General features: G+C 36.3%; 3 protein-coding genes, 1 non-coding gene and 1 pseudogene across 6 annotated transcripts; 2 read left to right on the top strand and 3 right to left on the bottom strand.

Moving 5' to 3' along the window:
- Positions 6,396-7,910, top strand: LOC104734003 (annotated as a pseudogene).
- LOC104732899 (vesicle transport v-SNARE 11) lies at positions 21,132-23,105 on the top strand. 2 transcript variants are annotated; one of them, XM_010452500.2, is made up of 6 exons: positions 21,132-21,277; positions 21,684-21,808; positions 22,065-22,123; positions 22,206-22,394; positions 22,501-22,671; positions 22,791-23,105. In XM_010452500.2, exons 2-6 carry the CDS (start codon positions 21,715-21,717, stop codon positions 22,941-22,943), a joined length of 666 nt encoding a protein of 221 aa, XP_010450802.1. In that variant the 5' UTR covers positions 21,132-21,277; positions 21,684-21,714; the 3' UTR covers positions 22,944-23,105. The 2 variants fall into 2 exon arrangements, with proteins under 2 accessions (XP_010450802.1, XP_019089348.1); XM_019233803.1 differs by having other exon boundaries at positions 21,152-21,259; positions 22,791-23,096.
- On the bottom strand, positions 23,151-24,797 carry LOC104732898. Of its 2 annotated transcripts, none has more exons than XM_010452498.2 (5): positions 24,363-24,784; positions 24,196-24,282; positions 23,755-23,904; positions 23,478-23,675; positions 23,151-23,383 (listed from the first exon to the last, which is right to left on the bottom strand). In XM_010452498.2, exons 1-5 carry the CDS (start codon positions 24,525-24,527, stop codon positions 23,285-23,287), a joined length of 699 nt encoding a protein of 232 aa, XP_010450800.1. In that variant the 5' UTR covers positions 24,528-24,784; the 3' UTR covers positions 23,151-23,284. The 2 variants fall into 2 exon arrangements, with proteins under 2 accessions (XP_010450800.1, XP_010450801.1); XM_010452499.2 differs by having other exon boundaries at positions 23,228-23,383; positions 24,468-24,797.
- On the bottom strand, positions 24,953-26,461 carry LOC104732896. Its single transcript, XM_010452497.2, has 5 exons — positions 26,135-26,461; positions 25,970-26,056; positions 25,653-25,802; positions 25,353-25,550; positions 24,953-25,272 (listed from the first exon to the last, which is right to left on the bottom strand). The coding sequence occupies exons 1-5, from the start codon at positions 26,321-26,323 to the stop codon at positions 25,174-25,176; spliced, it is 723 nt and encodes a 240-aa protein (XP_010450799.1). The 5' UTR covers positions 26,324-26,461; the 3' UTR covers positions 24,953-25,173.
- Positions 25,856-25,927, bottom strand: TRNAP-AGG. The gene has a single exon. It is a non-coding gene; the product is annotated as a tRNA-Pro (tRNA).

The raw sequence follows: 27,127 nt of genomic DNA, 5'->3' as shown, positions 1-27,127 counted from the left end.
GGTTTTGATCAAACAATCCTAGAATAAATAAAGAAAGAATATAAACAAGGAACCACACGACCTAAGCACTCGATGCAAGCATTCGAGTACAGGACCGGGTGGGGTGATCGAGTAAGCAAATGAAGTATGAACAACTCGAGGGGTTACTCGAAGCAGGTGATCGTGTACTTGTTCGGGTAAAGGATCGAGTGATGAAATAAAATGCAAGCCATTAAGATATGAAAGCTTCTAAGGATGGGTTAATCGACTGCTAAGTGTTCCTAACCAATACAGATGTCTTACATGCCTCAAGCAAATATTCCCTAGACGATGAATCTCTAAAATCTTGTTAAAACACTCTCGTGATAGAAACAATCAACCTTGATCACTCCCCTACCCAACTCTCGTCGGAGAAACAAAACCAAGCAGGCAATAAGAACCGATTCATTATTGTCAGTAAACCCCTTACTCATCTAAGCTCTTAGGCTATGTGAGAAAACCTCTAGCATTGGTTAATTCAAGCATTTCATCTACACCTCTCAGTGGTAAAACACCTTAGATCTAATCTCACCCTCTCGGTTTGTTGATAGCATTAAGAACACCAATCTAGAAGGGAATCTATTAAACACATACAATCAAACTAAGACATCCTAACCGATCAAGAACACGAAATCATCTCTCCCATACCTAGAAACTTTACTACACTACTCGGAAATCATAGCAAGAAACATAAAAGCATATATGAACGAAAATTGCATTATATTAAAACGATAGAATAGAGAAATAAGAGTACAAGATAGAAATCTAAAGAAATGATAAAAATATATGAAATAAATTCTAACAAAAAGTGAAAAGTGTTTTGAGTTGCTCAGTTCTCTCACAGAAGCTCTCGCTCTCTGGTTTGAGGGTCTGCGGCGTGCTCGTTTGCGAGGAAGGAGAGGAGGGGTTTATATATGGAAACCCCTTTAAACTAGCTTCCCAGTCCTGCCCAAGTGCCTACTCGATGGGGTACACGAGGATAAGGTCGGGTTACTCCTCGGGTAGATCTTCGGGTTGTTCTTCCTGCTCTTGGATCCTCCTCGATCGTGTTGGGGTTCGGACTGTTCTTCCAGCTCGATGGCTCCTTTGGCTAAATGCTCGAATTTTTCCTTGTTTCTCCTCATTTTAGGCTCTAAAGCAACTGTTTTCATCCAAAGTATGCAAATGCAAGAATGCAACACCCTAAATGGCGTAAAAGTGAATTCCTACAGTTAATGACCTAAAAATACTAAGTTAAGGGTATAAACAATGCAAAATATGGACAAAAAAGGATACTAAAAACATATAAATTAGAGAGTTATCAGTCCTCCATAATGAGATCTCTAGAATTCTGAGATCTCTTCTAGGCTAGATGTTCTTAATGCTGATCCTATATCTGAGAGGGTAGGATCTGATTTCAAGCTTCTTAGCATCACACCAATGTTTAAGAAGCATAGATAAGGCTAGATCTAGAGCTTACCATTAGGCTTGCTAAGAGATTAGAGGTCTTGTTTGGTTTGAGATGTATTGCTTAATGCCTGCTTGTGTAGATTCTTTACTGTGTGAGAACAAGTCTAGAATTGCATAGGTTTGATTGTTTCTTGACCATGAGAGTGGGAGAAACTTGTCTTAGATTTATATGTCTAGAGGTTAGCTCAAAGTTTGCTTGAGATTTGTTGACCAAGTTAGATAACCACAATGATTAGTTCATCCCATGAATCCATCCTCAGGACCTTCTTTGTTTATTGATTTTAAAGTCTTAATCCTGTTGCTTGCTTGTTGTTTGATTCGTATTTGCATTGCTCTGTTTTTATTGTGTTGCTCTGTTTTCCGGATTTAACCAACTCGACCTCCCACTCGACCTACACTCGGTCGAGTGCTTGCTCGAGTTCATCCCCAGAACTCTTGTTTATGATTTGTGATTGTCCTGTTTCATTCCTGTTTTCATTCTAGTTGCATTCATTTAGTTTTCAATTCATTAATTGTCTTGCATTAGTTCATTAGTAGTAGTTTCTATTTCTATTCTTGCTTCATTACTGTTACAATCATTCAGTTTCATTTGCATTTAGTTCTTAGTTCTTGTAGTTTACTTTCTGCATCTTTACATTTTCATCTTAGGATTGTTAGTGACAAGCAATCTTTACATTTGTCTTAACTTAGATTCATATGCATATCTTAATTGTTCACAAACACTCATTTAGGATTGATACCTCTTATACTTCAACAGCATAAGGGGAATTGAAACACCCATCCATCATTCCATTCATATATCACCATTGCATACATTCATCATCATTCACCACCATAATAAACCTTGTTTCAAAATCCCAGAAATAACACGAGATAGCTTTCCTTTGTCTCGTCCAAACCTGTTACATAAATATGAGAGTGTTAAGTTATAAACTAGAAGCCATCAAACATAAACGAATGAATCACAAAACAATAATCTAATGGAAAACGAACCAAACTTCACAACACAACACAACACACCAAACTTTGAAAACAACTAAGAAACTTTGAAAACAACTAAGAAAACGAACCAAACTTTGAAAACAATAAGAAAACGAACCAAACAATAATCTATGAAACTTTGTACCAGACTTCACAACACAACACAACACATCAAACTTGACAACACACTTATACTTTACAACACAACACACAAAACTTTCTTCTACTTCTTTATCTGAACGATAATCAAATGATAAAATAAAAGAAAATAATATTTTACCATATGCTTTGAGTGTCGGGATGGGAAGCGGACTCAAGATCGGAAGATGGTGTCGACCAGGAAGTGCAAACAAATTATCAAGTTGCTGTTGGAAGTCTTGATTCTGAGCTGGTGGTGGATGCTCTTGATCGTCCTGATTTTGAGGCGGCGGCGGTTGGAATCCTGGATTCTGAGGAGCCGGCTGTTATACACCGGATTCTGAGGAGCCGGCGGCTGAAACNAAACCCCAGATCCTGAAGCGGCGGTGGATAAGCCGGATGGTGAAGCGGTGGTTGATATCCACCGTTGTGAAGCGGCTGTTGGTATCCCGGATTCTGAGGAGCCACCTGTTGATACACCGGAACATGAGCATGCGGTGGTGGTGGCTGCTGCATCTGGGAGTGGAGCTGTTGTTGAAAGCCTGTTGTTAGGGCTGAGGAGAAGCTTGTCGAGAATACTGGGGAAATGATGCTTGTGTATACTGAGATGAAAGCGACGGTTGAGAATGTTGGGAGTGTGATGAAGTGTCGTTGTGAGAGGAAGGGTTAGAGGAGTGAGACGACGAAGCGACATCTCTACTTCATCTCGCAACGCCGCCAGATCCACGACCACCACCGCCAGATCTAGCACCACGACCACCACTGGATTTTATCGGAGAAGAACTCGGAAACTAAGAGAAAAAGAGGAGAATTTGACTGAATTAGAAGATGAAAAGACAGAGAGAAATAACTAAGAGGGTTTCGATATTTACTAAGAGGGTTTCGAGAAATAAAGAAGGGTTACGAGTTTAATCTGATGGGGGGGATTTTTAATCTGGGGGGAAAATTATTACCGCTTATAGTTTCACTAAATTTTGGGAAAATTTATAATCCGTAAGAAAGTAGTGGTACTTTAAGACTATTTTGTGACTATCATAAACATTAAACAAAAACTATACTTAGTGGCAGAACAGTCGCAAATTATAAACCCAGTCACCCTTACGTCTCAAATTGTGACTGATTTGTGACACTAAAACATAAGTAATAATATTTTTAAGATTTCATCACCAAAAACATATTAGATATGACTCTTTGATCATGTATACTCTCATTTAAGAGTTAAATTTTGATTAAAGATCAAACAATATAAATTGTAACTGTTTTTGTAAAGATATACAACCTTCACTACTCTAACTTAATTAAACACATGTAACCTTAGTACATGTTTTGGAGGATATAAACATAATTTTCTAATTTGGTGTTTTATTGATGTGATTATAACAATTTAGTAAATATTAGATGTCAGATATAAGTAGAAATGTATAAGTTGACATTTTTTGTATTCATATTTGTAAAATTCTAAAATTAATGTAAGATAATCGCTAAATAGTTGTACTTTAAGACTCTATTGCGACTGACAGAAACAGATGCACAATCTACTTAGTGACAGAACAGTCGCAAATTATAACCCTAGTCGCACTTTAGTCTGTTATTGTGACTGTTTTGTGACTTTAGTGTATGAGTAAAAATATTAAATATATTTTGTAAATGAGTAAACATATTAGATATGACTCTTTGATCATGTATACTCTCATTTAAGATTTAAATTTTGATTAAAGATCAAACAATATAAATTGTAACTGTTTTTGTAAATATATACAACCTTCACTACTCTTACTTAATTAACAAATGTAACCTTAATACATCTTTTGGAAGATATAAACATAATTGTCAAATTTGGTGTTTTATTGATTTTGTTTTAAGAATTTAGTAAATAATATATGTCAGATATAAGTAGAAAAGTATAAGGCTACATGTTTTGCATTCATATTTGAAAATTTTTCTGATTAATTTAAATCAGTCGCTAAAGAGAAGCAATTCGATCAAGAAGGTGGCAAAACAGTCGCAAATAACAATTCGATCAAGAAGGTGTCTCTTGCGCAAATGTGGGATGTAAATGTTGGAAATTCTTCCATTCAGGCGCATCAGATGGATGACACATTACTCCATCTTCTGAATCATGCTCAGCATGCCATCTCATTGATGATGCGGTCTTCTCTGATTGGTACATCCTCTTCAATCTATCTGCAATAGGTAGATACCACATACGACTGAAGGGTATTCTAGTTCTACCCCCACTACTTTTGTACCTTGGCTTCCCACAGAACTTGCAATGCTCCAAATTCCCATCTTCTTTCCAAAATATCATACAATTCTCTATACATACATCAATTGTATGGTATGGCAATCCTATCTTTCGCACTAAAGTCTCTGTCTCGTAGTATGAACCAGTAGCCTGATTACCCTCTGGTAAAACCTCCGTAAACAATTCAGCCCAATATAACCTCAACAAATTATTGTCTACCTTGATGTTCATGAACCTAGACGCCAATGATAGTTGCGAATGACCTTCATGACATCCATCATAAAGTGGAGTATTTGCAGCATCTAACATGTCATAGAACCGTTTCGCCTCTTGAGTGGATTCTTCATGGATATGATCATATCCATGATCATATCCACTTTCATATTCATTATACTCATTAAAAGGCGTGGTACCATGAAATGCATCATTCACCATCTCAGCATATACATTTCCCTCAAATCCTATTGGCTGACTACCAGGTTGACTACCATGCTGACTACTAGTACTAGTATAATTTGTATTAGGATAATGACTACTAGTTCCTACCCCTAGCACGTCATAATCTTCACCATGTTCAGACCATACATAATAATTTGGCATAAATCCTTTACTATGCAAATGATTAGATATTGTCGTACCATGCAAAATAACATCGTTCTGACATTTTACGCAAGGACAGTAAAACCTACCTCCACTGTTTTGTGCTATAGGCAGGCTGTTTGCGAAATTCATGAACTGCTCCACCCCCGCCAAAAATTCTTTAGAGATATTATTTGTTCTTCCATCGATCCGATTATATATCCACTCTCGAGATGAATTCCACATATTTTTTTAACACTCTTTCTTTCTTTTCTTTTTTTCCTTTCCCTCTAAAAATTCTTTTTTTTTTCTTCTCCTCTAAAAAAACTCTTTTTTCTTACGCCTTTCTACTTACACACTAATGAGAGCGATATGAATAAGGGTGAGAGCGATGTGATATATATAGTGTAAACTTTGCGACTGAAAAGAATACGTTGCAAATTACGACTCTTTTGTCACTTTCTAACCACATAATAGAGACAGAATACAGGTCGCAAAAGTTCAGTACAAACGCAAACTTCAATATTTACAACGTTTTTTGCCGACATCACTGACCGACCTTTTTGCGATGCCTTTGCAACTACAAACAAAACCGTCGCAAACTACGACTGGTTTATCACTCTTTTACCACATAATAGAGACGAATTAAAGGTCGCAAATGTTCAGTACAAACGCAAACTTCCACATTTCCCACGTTTTTTACCGACATCATTGACTAACTGATTTGTGACTACAACTGTTAATGCAAACTAGAAGTGGCAAATACGTCGTGATTTTAAGACAGCTTTGCGAGTCTTCTTGCCGACTAAATCTTCAGTCTTTATTTCGTCATAAATTGCGATTATTTTGCGACTAACATTTCATTGTCGAAACATTGTTCCAAAATAGTCGCATAATAGCAACGAGTTTGCGACTGAAATTTGGTGTCGTAAATTTACGACTGCTTTACGTCTAGTATTTTTGTTGTCGTTAGCCTGTCACAAGAATGTCGCAAAACGGTCACAAAAGTTTGCGACTAAAAATTCAGTCACATAAAGTAGTCCCAATCTGCATGTTTTCGTGTAGTGAGTTACCTAACGATTTGCTTTTCCGAATACTCTCACTAATCCCGGTAAGCGATGCAATGTCCACAAGTCAATTGTCTAAATGATGGAAACATGTATGGAAGATGTTGCCAAATCTTGTATATGATGAAAAATCTTGTCCCAACATTGGAGTTTTTGTTCAATTTTGTGGCAGGTCTTTGCATTTACATGATGCTCCGCTTATCAAAACCCTAAATCTCAAACTTCGGAAACACTCTGATTCCTTAGATTCTCTGTTATTCCCAAAAATTCATTCCACTCTCCTTGAGATGTCAATCACTTCTACTACTAATCCTTGTTATACTAGTGCTATCACCTTCCCAAACAACCTTAATGTCTTACAAACACTAGTTGTCTTGAAACTCCAAGGTCCTATTCTTCTTGATGTTGTTAAATCTCCTGTTTGCTTCCGGTCCTTGAAAAGTTTGTATCTCAAATGTGTTAACTTCAAGTGCGAAGAATCTTTTACCTCGCTTTTATCGGCTTGTTCTGTTCTTGAAGACCTCTTCATTCACAGACTTTGCAGTGAAGGCAAGATTGTGTTCTCCATATCAGTTCCTTCTCTTCACAGATTATCCTTCACTAAAAAACAATGCTTCTATCATGATGATGACACGATTGTCGAGATTACTGCTCCTTCGCTGAAGTACTTAAAGATCTTCGATCGTGTAGGTAGTTTCAGTTTTATTGTGGATATGCTGAAATTGGTGGAGGCAGATGTTAAAGTTAACCTGACAAAAAATGAGAAGCTTCCGAGAGTTGTTTCTTCAGTTGAACATCTTTCGCTAGATTTGTCTCCTTCAATGGTAACATATCTTTCTTCTCCCGCAAGCTAGATATTGTGTTTTCTTTGAAGATAACACTAAGGATATAACCTTGTTTTCGTGTGCAGGCTTTTCACCTTCATGATAGATTCATCTCCAAGCAACTTCTTCATCTGGAATTAGACACTTACGACAACTTTAAGTCGAAACTACTTATGAGTTTTCTGAACGATTTCCCTAATTTACGAGCTCTCAAGCTCAAACATGTAAGCTCACAATTTCCATTTCTTAGTATAATCTGTTTTGAGAGCTTTTGATGAATTGATCTGATAAACTAATACAATATCTTCATGTTTATTTACTCAGCAAGATCCCAACTATATTGTCGAGGATCGACCGTGTCCAGTATCCGAACCAAGCTCGGTTCCTAATTGCTTGAGTTTCCATCTAGAGACGTTTCAGTGGGTAGGCTACGAAGGAACATTTGAAGAGATAGAAGCTGCGGTTTACGTTCTGAAAAACGCTCGTTGTTTGAAGAATGCTAAAATCTCTATTTATTCAAGAGGCACCGAGAATGATCTCATGATGGTTAAGGAGTTGGTATCTATGTCTAAGGCTTCAACCATGTGTCAGCTTTGTATCAAAGTGTAGAAATATCTCCTAGATATGGGTCATACATATCTTGGAATTGAACTTTAGCAAGAGATAATATTATTATTCGAATCTGAATTTGCGTTAGAATTAGTAAACTTTTTCCTATTTTTATTATTAGCATTTCGATTGTAGAACTATGGAACAAAGGAGTTTATTTTCTTGCAAACTCTTTTTGTTTTTCTTTTTCTCTTTGATATAAAAGCTGACTTGGTTAACCACGGTAGTAGAAACGCGTCTGAGTGATACTGGACAGGAAAATTAGAAACTAAAACAATGGTTATATCTTTTATTGATATTACTGGAAGATTACATCATTGACGTGAATGATCACATCTTATTTTCCAAAACCAAAATATTAATCAGTAATATTTTTGACCTCCCTAAATTTGTTGTCTGGGTCCAGAGATCATACACCCAAATCTAATCGCGATACCTACTATTATATTTCCATTCCACAATTTGGGCGTACAGCTACTTGGAAGATGAAACAAAGCTTTGCAACAAGGACCATTCCAGCCGAGAGAAACTCCTTTATTCAACCCACCAGCTGCTTCAAAACTAGCTTCCACACCCTTTGCCGCCTGGACACAGTCTATGGACTGTGGTAACTCTTTTAGATCTTCTTCTTTCATCACCATCCCCTTTTTGTTTTCTTTGTTGTTTGAATTTGATAATCGACTAGCCGAAGAAGAAGACATGATTATCAAGCCAAAGAAGATAATGGCAACAACAATTGAGATTTTTTGAGCCATTTTTTATAATGAAAGTATATATAAATATGTTTTGAGTGTTGAGAATGATTTTTCTTTGTGAACTTGTGTTTAAAATGATCTCAAAGAGGGTTAATTTATACTAGTAGAGTGTGTGTGAGGTATAAATGAACCCTTGATTTTTAGGAGTATTAATGTCTACAAAAAAAACTATGAAGTTTTTATTTTTTTTAACTCGGTTTTAGGTAATAGATTGATTTCTACTTTACTTATTTTCATTCCCTCGAATCATGAAATTATGCAATTTTTGGATCTTGTGATTAGAACGCCTGGCTCCTCTAATTGGGGACTCATCAAATCTCTTGCAAATAGGAAATTCGTATAGCATCATTTAAGCTTAATAATTGATATGGGAAAAATGATGTCGTAAAACTAAAATGTCATTGTGGATATAATAGCTAAAACTTACCAAACCTAAAAAATTTCTAGGAGGTGGTAAGACCGACATTGAATTCAAAACTCTTTCTTTGTGATTCCTTATTTGGTTTTACTGATGTTTTCTTCTCAAATAAAAGTTGTTTTTACATTCGCCTTTTATGAGCTGAGCAAAAAAGCGCTTGAGCCTTTCATATGGGCTAATCTCAAACATAAGCCCAATAAACCCAACAATAACATATAGGAATGATTAGCTGTTGTAAAGTTTGTAATAAACGACAGGTGCTCGCGTACACAAGAAAAGTCTCTGTAGAGATGTAGGAGATAATTTACTCAACCGTCGACCATCCCTTTAGAAATATTTCACATACAAATCAAATCATCCTCTGATCGTCGTCTTCCACAATTTTTGTTCACCAGAGCTTCAATGGTTAAGGAGTTGGACCCAGAAAATTCTTTAATGGGTGTCAAAAATAATTGGATTATAATTAATGGGGTGTCAAATACGAAAATATGGTGGATTCAATAACAGTAAGTCCATAAACTCTTAAGAAAAAATCAAAAAAATCAAATGAATGGTGGGTCAATTGAACACCCATCTTCCTTAATAGGTCCGCTTAGACTCTAAGGCTTCAACCATATGTCAGCTTTTAATTAAAGTTTAGAAATTTCTCCTAGATATGGGTCATACAAATATATCTTGGAATTGAACTTTAGCAAGAGATAAATTTTATTATTCGAATCTGAATTTAGCATTATTATTACAGTATTAAACTTTTCTCCCATTTTTTTTTTTTAATCAGCGTTTCGATTATATTTTAAACTATGTAATAGAGGAGTTTATTTTCTTGTAAGCAAAGGAGCTTCGTTACGATCCTACGATCTAAGAGAAAATGGTTTATTTCTCAATGAAGAATACTAAAAGCAACTAATTAGTCCTTTATAATAAACCATTTGATTAGTTTATTTTGATCGTATTCGTAAAACGCTTTACGTATTAGTTAATTAGTTTGCAAGTGCATGGATTTGGCATGCATCAAGTAAGCCTTCTAAGAAGGTATTAACAGTAATTTGCTGCGTAGGTAGATTTTTTTTTTGGCTGATCCAGTGGTAGGAGCGCACTGGAATGCTACGTACAGAGTGGACAAGATAATTAGAAACTAAAACAAATGGTTTAATCTTTTATTGATCTAAATGAACACTTGAAGATTACATCATTGACGTGAATGATCACATCTTATTTTGCTACTACTTTTGATGGGATAAGTCTTGATGCATTTAACGGATTTGACACACGAATTTAAAAAGGTAACGTAGTAAATGTTTTATTCCAGGAAATTGTAACGTAGTAAATGTTTTAACGGATTTGACGCACGAATTTAAAAAGGTAACGTAGTAAAGGTAATGTTTTACAAGAAAAAGTGAATATTGTGACGGAAAAATTGTGACCGTTTGTTCGGTTATAATATTATGACGATTTAGATACAAAAATATGACGTATTTAAATCGGTCATATCTATGTCACTATTTAGTTATAATATTGTGACCGACTTAAAGGTAAGTCATTTTGGTCACTAATTGTGTCGAATTTGTTACAAAATATTTAGTCACAAATATAAAACGGATTTGTAACTAAATAAGGTAACTAAATTATACGGTTTTTGTGACTATATTTACGTCACTTTTAGTTACAAATATTTTGTAACTATCTGGTCAAAATTAGTTACTATTTCAGTTACCTTTGTGTTTAGTCATAAATTGTGACATAGTTATTACCACTTTTGTTACTCTAATTAAATAATAAAATAGTTTCAATAATAGAAAAAAAGGGAGAGCTGAAAATACAATTTTTTCAAAAGAGTTCAAATGACATAAAACAATCTGAAAATTATTACTCACATTGGTTGGGAAACAAAAGCAGAATAAATCAACGTAATATAATTATGGTTTTGGACATGTTTTTGTGTAGAGTTGCAGAACGGACCGGAGGTAAATTATTTTAGGTCCAGCTGGAAGTAGCTTAGGTTAAAAAAGAAGGAGAGAGTCTCTCCGTGTCTCCGTGTCGTCTTCTTCACGCAGCACCACAAGTGAGAAAGATATGGAAATAGAGAAGAGATCGAGCTTGTTGAGAGAGTTCTGCTTGTTTTTTTTTTTTCTTCTCTTATTCATCTTTTATTCTTCTTTCCTTATGCTTCTGGCTTGAACTAGTGTTTGGTTTAATTAACTTTGCCAAAGGATGTGGAAGTCATTCCCGGAGAAGGATTTCAGACAAGAGACTATCAAGATCCTCCGCCAGCTCCATTTTTTTTTTATGGAAATGAGCTAAAGCAGCGGTCTTTTTATAGAGCAGTCATCTCTGGTATGAATCTTCTTCATTCTTGGTTTTGGTCCGATTTCACTTAGGTTTGGATTTACGAAATATGTCGTTTGGTACAAATATGTCGTTAATATTGATGAGAACGCAGACTATGTTTTATTTACACTAAACTAATCAAGTCGTTGGAATAATATTGTCTCCAATTTTTAGATATTTGTACATAAAGATATATGCAAATAAGTTAATTGAAAAAACAAATTAACCATATTAGAATTTTCTAGATCCTTAAATTTTTGTTACCGCTTTAATATTTCCCAATTATAGAACCTAAAATTTTCATTACCGCTTTAATTTTTGGTGAAATTTCCCCAACTCTTAAAAGCCCTAAAACTGTGTCAAAACTGTTTAACCACCTCCCTCTACTTCTCAGATCTCTACGCCACTTCCCATTTGTAAGACATATTGGGCTGTTTTTCATTTCACATATCTCATTGAAAGGTATTTCCATAATTTTTTTTTTTAGAATTTAATCAAATTGTTAAATTAATGATTGTTTACTCGCCATCAGTCTTCCAAGTTTTACAAAATCTCTGCTAGTCGCTGTTGTTGTAGTTTTACACATTCTCTGTTTACAGTTTCTACAAATCTTGTTAATCTCTATTAATTTAGATTAGAGTCGTTTTAAAAATCTCTGTTAATCTCTACTAAGTTAGATTAGAGTCATTTTGATGTTGATCTCTGTTAATTTAGATTAGAGTCATTTTGATATGAACGCTTTAATTTTTCACTTGATAAAATTGGGGATTGATAACTTCTATATGTTTATGTGTTTGTAGTGTACGTATGGAAGAGCCATTTGTGGATCGTTCGAGTTTACCTGTGCTGCAACCATCACGGTTAAATGGAGCTAAATGGTATGAATTTATTTCAACATACTATTGATTACTTTCACATAATTATAACTCATAAAGTAATTTATTTCAATGGAGCAGGTTTAAATACCACACCCAAGTATCAACTGGTGTCCGAAAGATCATTCAGAGTTGTTTTAAGGGACCATGGTACTCTTGGAGAAAAGTGCCTCCCTTCTACAAAAGAACCTGGTTTACACTGTTTATGGTGCTGTTGTGTGTTATCTTTCATTAATCTATTTCATAAATGATTTACAATATTACTCATCATGTGTGATTACTTTGTTGTCTCAGAAAAAGTTTAACTCGGCTGCTTCTATCAACTATCAAGTTGAACGAGAGTTCAAAAAGCTTGCTGCATATCGCCTCAAAGGAATGATAAGCCATGTTAAGAAGGGAGGAGAAAAACCAGATTGGATTCTGTCTGATTATTGGACGATTATGCAAACACATTGGGCAACACCAAAAGCAAAAGCAACCAGTGAGAAGGCTTGTGCTTCTCGAATGTCTGATCGTAATGGTTTAGGCCCACATTCTCATCTAGCAGGTTCATGTTCGTATGTCAAAGTTCAAGCTGCTTTGGTAATGTTTACATTTTCTATCACGTTTAATATATATTCGTGATCATTTTTGTATTATTCACTTAGTTTTATTGTTTTGTTTATAGGAAGCAAACAACGAAGATTTCTCTTTTATCGCTGTGATGAAGAAAACACATCAAAAGCCTGACGGAACCTATGTTGATCAACGAGCACGGTTGGTTGCAGAAACTTATGAAAAGCATGTACAAAAACGCTTGGAACAACTTGAATCTTCTGGTGAAGAGAATGTGACAGCTGAAAATCTTGACAAGGATGAGAATGAGATTTATATCAAGGTAACATTTCAAAACCGTAAACTCATAAAGTTATTTTGGAGATAATATATTTGTGATTAGTATATTGAGGTTCAGCCATATACGTTATTAGGGTGGATCAAATTTGTTAGTCATGGAACTGTGAATCACGTGTGGAGTTTTATTGTTTGGTTTGAGTTACGTACGTGTGGTGTTTTAGTTTGGCGTAAGTTGTGTGTGTTGTATTGGTTTGGTGTATGGCAACTTATGTATTTGGTTTTTATTTCTAGGCTGCTGGATCATCTAAACAAGGTCATATCTTTGGACTTGGAGCGCTTAGTGAGGCTTTACCATCTGTAGGTGCCTCTTCAAGTGTACCACAATCTGGTGAAGAAGTAGAGACATCGGATGCAAGAGATGGAAACTGATCTGAAAAAAAGCCTTGAAGAAAATCAGCAAATCCAGAAAAGACTTGAAGCTATGGAGAAACTTGTTGAATCTTTTGCAAGTCAAAATGTCTAAGTCCAACTCCACTACCAAGACCATCCACCTTTTTCTAACTACTATGGTTTGTACTTATTTTTAGTATTGTTCAGTTTGTATTCCTTTTAATTGTGTTTATGGATTAACTTTGTGTTTGGTTTGTATTTCTTTTCAGTTGTGTTTATGTATTTTNTGCCAGGCATCTTCTGGCCTATCCCAAGGGAAATGGTGGAGATATATATAAATAAAAGTTTGTCTCTATTTCTTTCTGTTGCTGACTCTGAATCTTTGCCTTATGGATGGAAAAGACACGCAAAATTTCGCCTAACTGTTGTTAATCAAATTTCGGAGAAACTCTCTTAACAGGAAGGTAAATCATATTTAAGGTGAAGAGAGTGACTCAGGTTAACTTCAGGGTGATGAAGTGTAGAGAAGACTCTCGGTGGCTTCAATCTCTTGAGCTAACGGAAGAACATGTGAGTTGCACGTGAGACGGTTGACTGGAAGTTATAGTCATCGTTGACTCTGTTTTTTTAAAGACTCTCGAGTTTTATCGTTTTCGATAAGTGAGAAGGTTGTTATGATCTGNATTAAAAAAAGAGAAAGAAAAAAAAAAGAAATCCTAAGAACATAAAAAGATCACAAATAAATAATAAATTGAGGTGATAAAAATAAAAATAAATAATAAATAATAAATAAAACAATAAATTGTGACCGTTGTGTGTCTCTAATAGAGTCACTAATTGTGTCCAGTTTGTAATCGTATTTTGGTGGAGAAAAGTAACTAATTAAAGACTTAAAATAGTATTAATTTGTAACAAATTTATGACACTTTTTAGGTCATGTTCTGTGTCATATTTGTGATAATATTAATCGTCATATTTTGTGTATGTTTTTGTGACTATTTAATTATCTTCACAATTTGTGACAAAGTGTTACTCTACAAATGTCACAATTATTTATGACCTTTTTGTGACTTAGGCTCATTTGTGACCATTTTATTGTGACATAGAAAAATTGGTATCATTTTTGTCACAATAAGACATTTGTGACAGAATATTGATATATTGTGACTATTGAATTGGTAACAATATTGTCTTTTTATTGTAGTGAAACAGTGTGTGCCAACATTCATTGGGAAGCACACGAAGCAATTTGCAACAAGCACCACTCTTGGGATATTGAATTTGTTCTTAATATCAAAATGCTTCACTCATTCTTCAAAAAACGCTCGTCGTTTGAAGAATGCTACAATCTCTATTCATTCTGAAGGGAGTGACTCAGGTTAACTTCAGGGTGATGAAGTGTAGAGAAGACTCTCGGTGGCTTCAATCTCTTGAGCTAACGGAAGAACATGTGAGTTGCACGTGAGACGGTTGACTGGAAGTTATAGTCATCGTTGACTCTGTTTTTTTAAAGACTCTCGAGTTTTATCGTTTTCGATAAGTGAGAAGGTTGTTATGATCTGAGAGTTAGTTAGATCAAAGTGAGAGAGAAAACAAAGAGAGAGAGAAGCTTGAGAGATCTTGTAATCGGTTCTGATTAAAAGAAGTTCTAGTGGATTCCGGAGAAAAACCTCCGGCGAGACGTAGCGTTCCGATTTGGGCGTGAACTCGTAAAACTCATGGTGTCTCTATTCTCTTTCTTGTTTTTCCGATTCTCTTTTGTTTGCTGTGTGGTTCGTGTTCGATTCAAAGTTCTTTGTGAGTTATGGGCGAGATAATCTCTTAACAAATTGGTATCAGAGCTTACGGTGGTTGAGCGGTGTTGAATCGAAGATGTCTGGGGTTCCGATTGCGGTGTTCGACGGCTCTGGAGATTTCTCTTTGTGGAAGACAAGGATCCGTGCACATCTGAGCGTTATTGGATTGAAAGATGTGTTAGTGGAGAAACCTCCGACTCTCCCACTCACGGCGGAGGAGGAACAAGATCCTGAGAAGAAGAAGAAACGTGAATCGGATGAAGCGTCGAGGTTAGAAAGGTGCGATAAAGCAAAGAACGTGATCTTTCTTAATGTTGCGGACAAGGTGCTCAAGAATATTGAGCTATGTGAGACTGCAGCTGAGGCTTGGGCTACATTGGATAAGATGTTCCAACCTACATCTCTTCCACATCGGGTTTATTCGCAGTTGAACTTCTACACATTCAAGATGCAAGATAACAAGAAGATTGATGAGAATATTGATGACTTCTTGAAGATTGTAGCTGATTTGAATCATTTACAGATTGAGGTTTCTGATGAGGTACAAGCGATTATACTTTTAAGTTCTCTACCTGCTAGATTTGATAGTCTGGTTGAAACTCTAAAGTATAGTACTGGAAGAGAGAAACTCAGGTTAGATGATGTTATGGTGGCTGCGAGGGATAAAGAGAGAGAGGTAGCTCAAAACAGTAAGTCTGTGGGAGAAGGATATTTTGCTCGAGGTAGATCTGAGGGGGTTAACCAGGGGTCTAAAGGAAGAAGTAGATCTCGATCGAAGTCTCGGGATGGTAAGAGAGTTTGTTGGATTTGTGGCAAAGAGGGACATTTCAAGAAACAGTGTTATAAATGGATTGAGAAGACCAAGGGGAAGTCTGCTGGATCTGATAAGGGAGAGGTGAGCTTAGCTAAAGCTGGAGCTGGTTCAGAACATGCGATAGTGTTGATGGCAGAGGAAGCTACACTGTATGTATTAGGAAACTCTGATGAATGGGTTCTTGATACAGGTTGCTCTTTTCATATGACTCCTAGAAGAGATTGGCTCCAAGACTTTAAAGAATTGGATGCAGGTCTTGTGAAGATGGGTAACAATTCTTATTCTCAAGTCAAGGGAATAGGAAATGTCAAGATTAGGAATTCTGATGGGACACAGGTTATCTTGACAGAGGTTAGATACACGCCGACAATGTCCAGGAATTTGATTTCTTTGGGAACTCTTGAAGACAGGGGATGCTGGTTCAAGTCACGAGATGGAGTCTTAAGGGTCTTGAAGGGTTGTTCGACATTGTTGAAAGGTCAGAAGAGGGAAACGTTGTATATTTTGCAAGGAAAAGCTGAAGCTGGTGAGTCAAACGTTTCTGAGAACTCCAAAGATGAAACTACTCTGTGGCATAGCCGTTTAGGTCACATGAGTCAGAAGGGAATGGAGATTCTGGTTAAGAAAGGTTGTTTAAAAAGGGAAGCTATCAGTGAATTAAGGTTTTGTGAGGATTGTGTATTTGGTAAAAATCATCGGGTGAGTTTTGCACCAGCTCAGCATGTAACGAAAGAGAAACTTGGTTATGTGCATTCAGACTTGTGGGGATCTCCACACAATCCATCTTCGTTAGGTAACAGTCAGTACTTCATCTCTTTTATAGATGATTATTCAAGAAAAGTTTGGATTTATTTTCTAAAGAAGAAGGATGAAGCTTTCGAGAAATTTGTTGAATGGAGAACGATGGTTGAAAATCAGTCAGAGAGGAAAGTTAAGAAGTTGAGAACTGACAATGGTCTGGAGTATTGCAATCATCAGTTTGATAAGTATTGCAGGGAGGCAGGCATTGTAAGACATAAGACATGTGCTTACACACCTCAACAGAATGGTGTTGCAGAACGGTTGAACAGAACTATAATGGATAAAGTGAGAAGCATGCTAAGTGAGAGTGGTCTAGAGAAGAAGTTTTGGGCAGAAGCAGCTGCAACTGCAGTGTACCTGATAAATTGATCACCCTCTACAGCTATAGACTTTGCTTTACCCGAAGAGAGGTGGACTTCTGCGATACCAGACTTAAGTCTGTTGAGGAGATTCGGTTGTTTGGTTTATATACATTCAGATCAAGGGAAGCTTAATCCAAGAGCGAAGAAGGGAATTTTTCTGAGTTATCCTGAGGGAGTTAAAGGTATCATTTTTGTCACAATAAGACATTTGTGACAGAATATTGATATATTGTGACTATTGAATTGGTAACAATATTGTCTTTTTATTGTAGTGAAACAGTGTGTGCCAACATTCATTGGGAAGCACACGAAGCAATTTGCAACAAGCACCACTCTTGGGATATTGAATTTGTTCTTAATATCAAAATGCTTCACTCATTCTTCAAAAAACGCTCGTCGTTTGAAGAATGCTACAATCTCTATTCATTCTGAAGGGAGTGACTCAGGTTAACTTCAGGGTGATGAAGTGTAGAGAAGACTCTCGGTGGCTTCAATCTCTTGAGCTAACGGAAGAACACGTGAGTTGCACGTGAGACGGTTGACTGGAAGTTATAGTCATCGTTGACTCTGTTTTTTTAAAGACTCTCGAGTTTCATCGTTTTGGATAAGTGAGAAGGTTGTTATGATCTAAGAGTTAGTTAGATCAAAGTGAGAGAGAAAACAAAGAGAGAGAGAAGCTTGAGAGATCTTGTAATCGGTTCTGATTAAAAGAAGTTCTAGTGGATTCCGGAGAAAAACCTACGGCGAGACGTAGCGTTCCGATTTGGGCGTGAACTCGTAAAACTCGTGGTGTCTCTGTTCTCTTTCTTGTTTTTCCGATTCTCTTTTGTTTGCTGTGTGGTTCGTGTTCGATTCAAAGTTCTTTGTGAGTTATCGGCGAGATAATCTCTTAACACATTCAAGAGGCACCGATCATGATCTCATAATGGTTAAGGAGTTGGTATCTATATGTCTAAGGCTTCAACCATGTGTCAGCTTTTAATCAAAGTTTAGAAATCTCTCCTAGATATGGGTCATACAAATATATCTTGGAATTGAACTTTAGCAAGAGATAAATTTTATTATTCGAATCTGAATTTGCATTATAATTACAGTATTAAACTTTTCTCCCATTTTTTTATCAGCGTTTCGATTATATTTTAAACTATGTAACAGAGGTGTTTATTTTCTAGTAAGCAAAGGAGCTTCGTTACGATCCTACGATCTAAGAAAATTGTTTATTTCTCAATCAAGAATACTAAAAGCACCTAATTAGTCCTTTATAATGAACCTTTTGATTCAACGTATTCGTACAAACCCTTTCCGTATTAGTTAATTAGTTTGCAAGTGCATGGATTTAGCATGCAACAAGTAAGCCTTCTAAAAATTGTAGTTAGAGAGAGAATCGTCGCGCGTGGCCGACACTCGCGGCGATTTTTTCTCCCAAACTCTTTCTTCTTCTGACCGCAACCTCTTGCACCGTCGATGGGGGTTCTCCGTCGATTCCGGCGACGAAGAGAGCCCCAAGGCCCATGGTTCTTCATCCGTAAACTGCAGCATCAACAAAGTAAAGCTTCAGATCGAAATCAAGGGAGCAGCAGAGAGGAGAAGCTTCCGCGACATACTGACGGTAAAGAGCTCTATCGGCGGTGATGCGACGCGGAGTAGAAGAGGGAGATTCACGGCAAGGATCGAGAGAGGTAGGTGGTTAGATCCGAAGACCGGAGATTCTGGAGGCTTTCACGGTCGTTGTTCGATGGGGGAGGTCGTCTCCGGCTAGGAGGAGCTAAGCCACCGTCGAAGGTTCTCAGATCTACTCCCTACTGCCTGTCTTCTCTCACATATGAGCCTGAATCTCGTCGACATGCAAAGCTCGGATCTCTTCTTACTCCTCAAAGCTGCTCTACGGTGGCGGATGGCAACGGATCTTGGATCACCATCTCCGTTTGACTCGTGTTGCCCAGGCTCACCGGAGGTCCTGATCCGATGAGCATCCGCAATCTCATGGGCGGCGGCTCAACCTGTGTTCTACAGCTTGGGATTAGGGTTACAGACGACCGGTTTGATTCCGGTTCGTCATTAATTAAACCCGAGTCAATTTTGATTTTTGGTTTTACTTGATTTGTTGTATGTGGTTTAGGCCCTAAGAGGATATTGTAAATGGGCCTAAATCCGGAAATAGCCCATTGGACATTTATTTATAAAATCGAATACCCTTTAACAAAAAAAAAAAAAAAAAGTAAGCCTTCTAAGAAGGTATTAACAGTAATTGCTGCGTAGGTAGATTTTTTTTTTTTGGCTGATCTGGTCGTAGGAGCGCACTGGAATGCAACAGAGTGGACAAGAAAATTAGAAACTAAAATAATGGTTTAATCTTTTATTGATCTAAATGAATACTTGAAAATTACATCATTGACGTGAATGATCACATCTTATTTTGCTACTACTTTTGATGGGATAAGTCTTGATGCATTTAACGGATTTGACACACAAATTTAAAAAGGTAACGTAGTAAATGTTTTATTTCAGGAAAGAGACTGTGCCAACATTCATTGGGAAGCACACGAAGCAATTTGCAACAAGCACCACTCTTGCCACGATTAATTGCACTGATCATCCCGCCATTTGTTTCAAAACAAACATTCACACTCTTGACCGCCTTGACACAGTGTTTGGGATGTTGTAACCCTTTTCGACCTTCTTCTTTCATCACCATCGCCTTTTTGTTTGAATTTGATAATCGACTAGCCGAAGAAGAAGACATGATTATTAAACCAAAGAAGATAAGGGCAACAACAATTGAGATTTTTTGAGCCATTGCTGATAATGAAAATATATAAAATATGTTTTGATTGTTTTAAGAATGATTTTTCTTTGCGAACATGTGTTTACACTGATCTCAAAGAGGGCTAATTTATACTAGTAGAGTGTGAGGTATAACGAACCTTTGATTTTGAGTATTAATTTACATATCTACAAAACTCGTTTAGGTAATAGATTGATCTCTACTTTACTTATTTTCATTCTCTCAAGTCATGAATTTATGCAATTTTGGATCTCGTGAATATTTTAGAGTGCCTAGCCTATCTAATTAATGGGGGACTCATCAAATCCCCTTGCAAGCAAAATCGTATAGCATGATTTAAGCTTAATAATTGATATGGAAGAAATAAAGTCCTAAATTGCAATGATATGTCATTGTGCGTAGACAGTATAGCTAAACTTACCAAACCTGGCATTTTATAGGAGGTGGTAATAGTAACACCAACGGTAAATTCAAAACTCTTCTATTATTACGATTCGGTACATAATTACAATTTTGTTTAACTAATTAAAATATACTCGGTTTGGTTTAAAAGTATAATTAGGGCTGTTATTGGAGAGGTGATTTCTAAATCCATATGTAATTGTTAATTCTAAAAATTAAAACACATGGATTTTGAAATAACATATTTTATCCTTGAATTTGAATTCTTCAATTTTACACTTTTAAATCTATTTTAATTCAAAAACAAATCATTAAATGAATAACATGAGATTTTAACAAGTATTTGTAAATCATAAAACCAATAACACATAATTTTGATAAGTATTTTAAAATCAATGATTTTTGTTTGGATATCCAAATCCATTAAAATTATAAAACCAATATCCTCACTTAGCCTTTCTACTCTGTATCTAAATCTAGAACATATGAGTAAACCACCTTTAATACAAGTTTAGAAGAGTAAAATTTTTATTTTTGCATTTATAAGCTAAGCAAAAATGGCACTTGGGCCTTTCACATGGGCTACTCTCAAACATAAGCCCAATAAACCCAACAACAACAGATAGGTGGTGGTGTACACAAGAAAAGTCTGTGTAGTTGTAGGAGATAATTAATTACTCAACCGTCGACCATCCCTTTAGAAATTTTTTTTACATCAAATCAACTCGTCGTCTTCCACAATTTCTCTTCACCGGAGCTTTTTTTCCCGATCGATTTACCGACTCCGACGTTACCTCTCTTACCCCCGTTCGTTTCTCATATCTGAGTCTGCCTTATTTCTGTTTTTGTTTTTCCCTAATGTCTCAGTCTGATTGCAATTTTGCTTTTCTAATTTTGTGCTTCAAATCGCTTCTTCTCCGGCTAAACTCTTTCGTTTCTTCTTCCGATCATCGGAAACATCCGTGAATTTACTTTTTCTGGCTTGTTTTTTTTTTACTGTATCGCGATCTAGTTTTGGAATCACACAAATAATATGTTAGGGTTTTTGGATTTCTTAAGATATCACAATCGATCTATGTTAGTCTTGTCGATGGTTTTGGGATATGGAATTTGTTCTTTATATCAAAATGCTTGACTCATTATTGTTCTAAGTTTATTACTCTGTTTGCTTCAGTTTTTGTTTGACAACTATTGTGTGTTGATGATTCTGCAGAGTTCTTAGTTGTAATTCCCATTTGGGAACAATGAGTGATGCGTTTGATGGATACGAGCGGCAGTATTGTGAGCTCTCAGCGAGTCTTTCGAAGAAATGTTCCTCAGCTTTTGCACTTGATGGAGGTGAAGATTAACTAATCTTGAATCCACTCTAAGATACTTTAGTTTGTGTTTCATGCATAGTATTGTGCTTTTTAGATCTTTACTTCATGCCTTTCTTTTGTTTTGTTGCTGATTTGAGACGAGAGCTTGTGATTAATAGTGATGACTGACCATTATCATAATTTTTGTCTATTACCTTGATTAGTATGTGTTGTTGTTGTTGTTTGCACAGACAGTTTCAGATGCATTGATGATAATACTCTTAATGATTTTGCAGAACAGAAGAAGCAGAAGCTCTCTGAAATCAAATCTGGGTTGGATAATGCGGAAGTATTGGTATGTGAAGTTACTATAGAAGCTTTGGTATTATGTGTTCATTTTTCATATTGACGATGTTCTGTCCTCTTTTCTTAACCAGATTAGGAAAATGGATCTTGAGGCAAGGAGCCTTCCACCGAGTCTTAAGTCCAGCCTCCTTGTCAAATTAAGAGAATTCAAGTCTGATTTGAACAATTTCAAAACTGAAGTAAAGAGAATCACAACTGGAACTTTGAACGCTGCTGCTCGAGATGAGTTACTGGAATCTGGTATGGCCGACACAAAAACGGTAAATAAAAGGAATTAGTCATATTGTTTCAGTTTAGTTACATCTCAATCTTTGCTTAGAAAACAACTTTTGAGTTAATTTTTTATTGATTTGTCGTTGAGGTCAGGCTTCAGCTGATCAAAGATCAAGATTGATGATGTCAACTGAGCGTTTGGGCCGAACCACTGACAGAGTCAAAGACAGTCGTAGAACAATGATGGAGACTGAAGATATCGGTGTTTCAATCCTCCAAGACTTGCACAGTCAGAGACAATCTCTCTTACGTGCCCACGACACGGTGTTTAATTCTTTCTGCAAACACTTTTGCTTGCTCTAAATATGAGGATTTAGGGATCTTTCTTTACCTGCTACGTGATTTGGTATTGTGTTAATCAAAATTTACAACTCTATTGACAGCTTCATGGAGTAGATGATAACATTGGAAAGAGCAAGAAGATCTTGACAGGCATGACAAGGAGGATGAACAAGAACAAATGGACCATTGGAGGCATTATCATCGCTTTGATTGCCGCCATTGTCCTCATCTTGTACTTCAAACTCACCAAGTAAGCTTATGTAACTAAATCGGACCAAATCAAAGAACAACTGTTGTGTTTGTTTGTGAATCTATTTATTTGTCCACTTTCTTCTTTATGTGTGAAAGTTTGTCTTTGCCACCTTTGTATTCTAAAATTGACTATACATACGCTAAAGTTTGTCTTCGAGTCCCAAGTGTCGCGTTTATTGTGTATATTGTTCATATCGAATCCAGAACTATACATTGTTGAACAATGAGAGTAAAATCCTCAATTATTTCCAACAATCGGGGTCCTACATCTTGCATCCATTGTTCTCATACATTGAAACCTAGAACTATACATGGTTAAACAATGATACTAATAATACTATCACTAGTTGTGTCTTTTCCTTTCATATTTGAATTTGCTATAATCAGCGACCAAGCTCTCAATAACCTTATGTTTCATGTTCTCCACCAAACCGGTCAAAATCTGTAAAGGACGAATTAAAAACATAGATCACGTATAATAAACCCGGTACATAGCATTTTGAGTTTGTAAACGCACAAAAGAAACAGTTTCTTACCGCGTTGGCCATGGTTCTCCTAACATCTTCTGGAACCAGAGCGAGAACGGAAGGAAGCACGAAACTAATGCTCGTTTCTAGTCGACCTTTGAGCCTTGTGTGCCTTCCACGTCGGTCTGGGTACAATGCTCCTTTGACTCCGAGAGTGAAATTAGTTGGTTCCATTCCTCGGTCCAGCCCTTTGAGCTCCCATGTCGTCTGAAAATCAGAATTCAAAGGCTAAATAAAAATAATAATCTGACAAGTACTGAACTTGTGATTCATGTGGTGGTATTACCATGTTGAGCTCAAGAACTTTGGTTGTGTCTAGAGGTATGCCCGATGGGTAATCCTGACCGTTGGATTTGCATCTAATTCGCATGACCACCACTGGCCAAGCAGTTAGGAAGAAAAATTTTATTGGTAACATTTGTATTCTCCATTCTTCCTGCAGCACAATTAAGTCAGTAGTAATAAACATATAGTAAACAAACATGATTAAGAAAACTAACAATTATGGGACATTCTATTAATTAAATGGGAGACCTCTTTGCCTCTTGGCAAAATTATTTTCTACCACTATACTTGGTCGAATAACTCAAAAAAAAAAAGAATGGCAAAACTTGCAAAAATCAATTTAGATAGTCAGTCAGGTAGAACAAACACTTTACAAACCCACGCCTTGTAGTAAAAGTAAATAAAGGAGTCTTGAGGATCCCCGGTAGAAATTGAATAGTACCTCGTTAAGCCTATGGTTTTTGGGTTTATCCGGAAACATTGCTGCAAAAACCCTCGATTTGTCCTCCAAATACTCATCGAACGACGCCTGAAAAATTCCCCAAGAGATTCGATATTAATACACTCATGTGTGTATAAATGTATATCATTATAGAATGAGAAAGAGACCTGAGGAGACTCGTTGAGAGCGATATCGGTAGATATTTTAGATGAATACTTAGCAGGTTTTACATGTGACAACTGACAATTTACTCCCCACCGTTTTGATCTCACCTGTCGGCAACTTCCAAGCAGCGCCGGCCACGAATACACCACCGCAGAGCTTACCGCCATTTCACTAATATTGGATCTTTGATATTTCCCACATCTCTTTTATCTTTCAATCTATCTATATCTATACTAAAAAGATTGCGTATTGGTTTATCTCTATACGTTGAGACTTTTTGTTCAAGATTTGAGAATGAGACACAGAGATTAAAACCGTCACGGTAGAGTTTTGGTATATTGGTTCTTTTCGGTCTTTTACGTCCACGTGCCGTGATTACAAGACGTTACATGTCATCACTGTCTTGGAATCTGTATTGCTTACTCATTCTTTCACGCATTCGTGGTCGTAGATGAGACTGACACGACACCATTCAAAGTTGGAAAGGAAAATTGTAGATAAGTTAGTTAGAAGCTTCGCCCACAAACAGAGGTTTTGATAAAACTAAACTGAACCTGATATTGTCTGGTTTAACCAATTGGTGTGGTAACTGTTGCAATAAAACCAAAGCTCCATTCACATTTTTATTTCTTTTAAGGGGTAGACAAAATGAATCAAACCAAAACTGTACAGTGAATGCAATGTGTATGGATTCTTAACTAGGCTATGGCTAAGCAATTGACTCTTGTGCTTCTCACTGATATATAGCCCGATCGTTTGAAAAACTATACATGGTCGAACGTTAACAATTACCTCGGGCTCTCATTCGATCAATTACTTGTGTAATTTTCTTTCATTCTTGAACCTGCTATAATCAGCAAGCAAGCTCCCATTAACCTTATGCTTCATATTCTCCACTAAACCGGTCAAAACCTGTCAAAAACAAAGACCATGTACTTTTAATTGAGTTCAAATAATACTTTAGAAAAAAGTTTAATGTAACAATTTCTAACCGCATTGGCCAAGTTTCTCCGAACATCTTCAGGTACCAATTCGAGAACAGGAGGTAGCACAAAGCTTATATTCATCTCTAGTTGACCTCTGAGCCTTGTGTGCTTTCCTCTTCTGTCTGGATACAATGCTCCTTTGACTTCCAAACTGAAATCAGACGGTTCCATTACTCGGTCAAGCCCTTGAAGCTTCCATCTCATCTGTAAAAAAAAAAAAAACCATAATTCAAAAATGTAAATTTACAAAGCGGAGCAAATCCAAATACTACAAGTTTTGAAGCTAAAGACACAAAGAGAGATTACCATGTTGAGCTCAAGAACTTTGGATATATCTAAAGGTACGTTTGGCGGATAATCTTGACCGTTGGATTTGCATCTTAACCTCATATCCACCACAGGCCACACAGTGAGGAAGAGGAAGTTTATTGGTAACATCTGAATCCTCCATTCGTCCTACACACAAATTCGAATTTAAAAAGACAAGAAAAACAAAACACAAAAATAGGGGGGCATTCCGAGAATTGAACTCGGGACCTCTCGCACCCTAAGCGAGAATCATACCACTAGACCAAATGCCCATTTTTATTAACCTCTATTTAACTTTAAACATTTATACGTACCTCGTTAAGTCTATGGCTTCTTGGTTTATCTGGAAACATTGCTTCGAACACTCTCGATTTATTTGCCAAATACTCATCAAACAAAGCCTGGGAAACATTCCACAAAAATCACAACTAAACCCACAAAAAAAAAACATGGATTAAGTGATTAGAGAAGTAGTAGACCTGAGGAGACTCGTGGAGAGGAATATCTGTGGAGAGTCTCGATGAATACGTGGCGGGTTTTACGGATGACACTTGGCACTTCACTCTCGACCTTATAACTGATCTCACATCCGTCGTCACCGTCACCGTCACCGGCCGGTGGTAACTTCTGAACATCCCCGACGATATAACCGCAGAGGTCGCCGTCATTTCTTCAAAAATCAGATCTTTGAACTCTTCCACATCTCTCTACTTCTCAAACTCTCTCTATAATCTCCGAGTGAAGATTCTTGCTTTCTCAAAGATTTTGTGAAAACTCTATTAAAAAAAAAAAGAGAAGAGTAAAGTTTTGTTTAACGAGAGAGAGAGAGATTTGGAAGATGATGATAAGAGAAATCAGACTTTTCGGCTTCTATGTCCACGTGGCATATCACTAGCTTAACCACGTCATCATGATTTGGAACCTGTAGGGTCTCCTTTGTTTTACTAAAGCACTGCTGAATGAAACACAAGTTTTTAAGATCATCTGCATGGGTAAAAATATTTAGTAGATTTTTCAAAATATTTTATTTTAACTATTTTATATAAAATTATTATTTATTTAATAAATTAAAAAAAAAATCCAGAACAATTGTTCAAAGCTTCTTATTTTCTCTTTTACTTTTTTATTATTATTTTTTAATTGGTGAAAATCTAGTTGAAAAATCCTTGATGTACATGTTCTAAAAGGAGTTTTTAGCTTTTTTCTTTTTTGTCGACAAAAGGAGTTTTTAGCTTAAAAGCTAATATTAAAAACAAACCGAAACTGTAAAATTAGAATGAATTTATTCTTAAACAAGAATTTATAAAATATCTTAAAATTTTTTGAACGTAATAGTGTTTGGTTGGTTGATGAATTTTCATAATAGAAAAAAAAATCCCGGCGTATTCTCAGTCTTTTTCTTCTCTTCTCTTTTCGATGGTTAAATCAACATAGAAACATTATATGTGATTTGATAGCAGAAATGAACAGTA

This window comes from Camelina sativa, chromosome 12 (genome assembly GCF_000633955.1).
Source record: "Camelina sativa cultivar DH55 chromosome 12, Cs, whole genome shotgun sequence".
Taxonomy (NCBI): domain Eukaryota; kingdom Viridiplantae; phylum Streptophyta; class Magnoliopsida; order Brassicales; family Brassicaceae; genus Camelina; species Camelina sativa.
The sequence above is the reverse complement of the archived record's forward strand: the minus strand, read 5'-3'. Positions and strand labels throughout refer to the sequence as shown.

Bases quoted from the DNA above. Each gene is read 5' to 3' on its own strand.
- LOC104732899 (XM_010452500.2), top strand. From the start codon at position 21,715: ATGAGTGATGCGTTTGATGGATACGAGCGGCAGTATTGTGAGCTCTCA. The intron at 22,395-22,500 runs GTAAATAAAAGG...CGTTGAGGTCAG, and splicing joins GTATGGCCGACACAAAAACG to GCTTCAGCTGATCAAAGATC. The intron at 22,672-22,790 runs GTGTTTAATTCT...CTCTATTGACAG, and splicing joins TCTTACGTGCCCACGACACG to CTTCATGGAGTAGATGATAA.
- LOC104732898 (XM_010452498.2), bottom strand. From the start codon at position 24,527: ATGGCGGTAAGCTCTGCGGTGGTGTATTCGTGGCCGGCGCTGCTTGGA. The intron at 23,905-24,195 runs GTACTATTCAAT...ATTGTGCTGCAG, and splicing joins AAAACCATAGGCTTAACGAG to GAAGAATGGAGAATACAAAT. The intron at 23,384-23,477 runs GTAAGAAACTGT...CGTCCTTTACAG, and splicing joins GGAGAACCATGGCCAACGCG to ATTTTGACCGGTTTGGTGGA.
- LOC104732896 (XM_010452497.2), bottom strand. From the start codon at position 26,323: ATGACGGCGACCTCTGCGGTTATATCGTCGGGGATGTTCAGAAGTTAC. The intron at 25,803-25,969 runs GTACGTATAAAT...ATTTGTGTGTAG, and splicing joins GAAGCCATAGACTTAACGAG to GACGAATGGAGGATTCAGAT. The intron at 25,273-25,352 runs GTTAGAAATTGT...TGTTTTTGACAG, and splicing joins GGAGAAACTTGGCCAATGCG to GTTTTGACCGGTTTAGTGGA.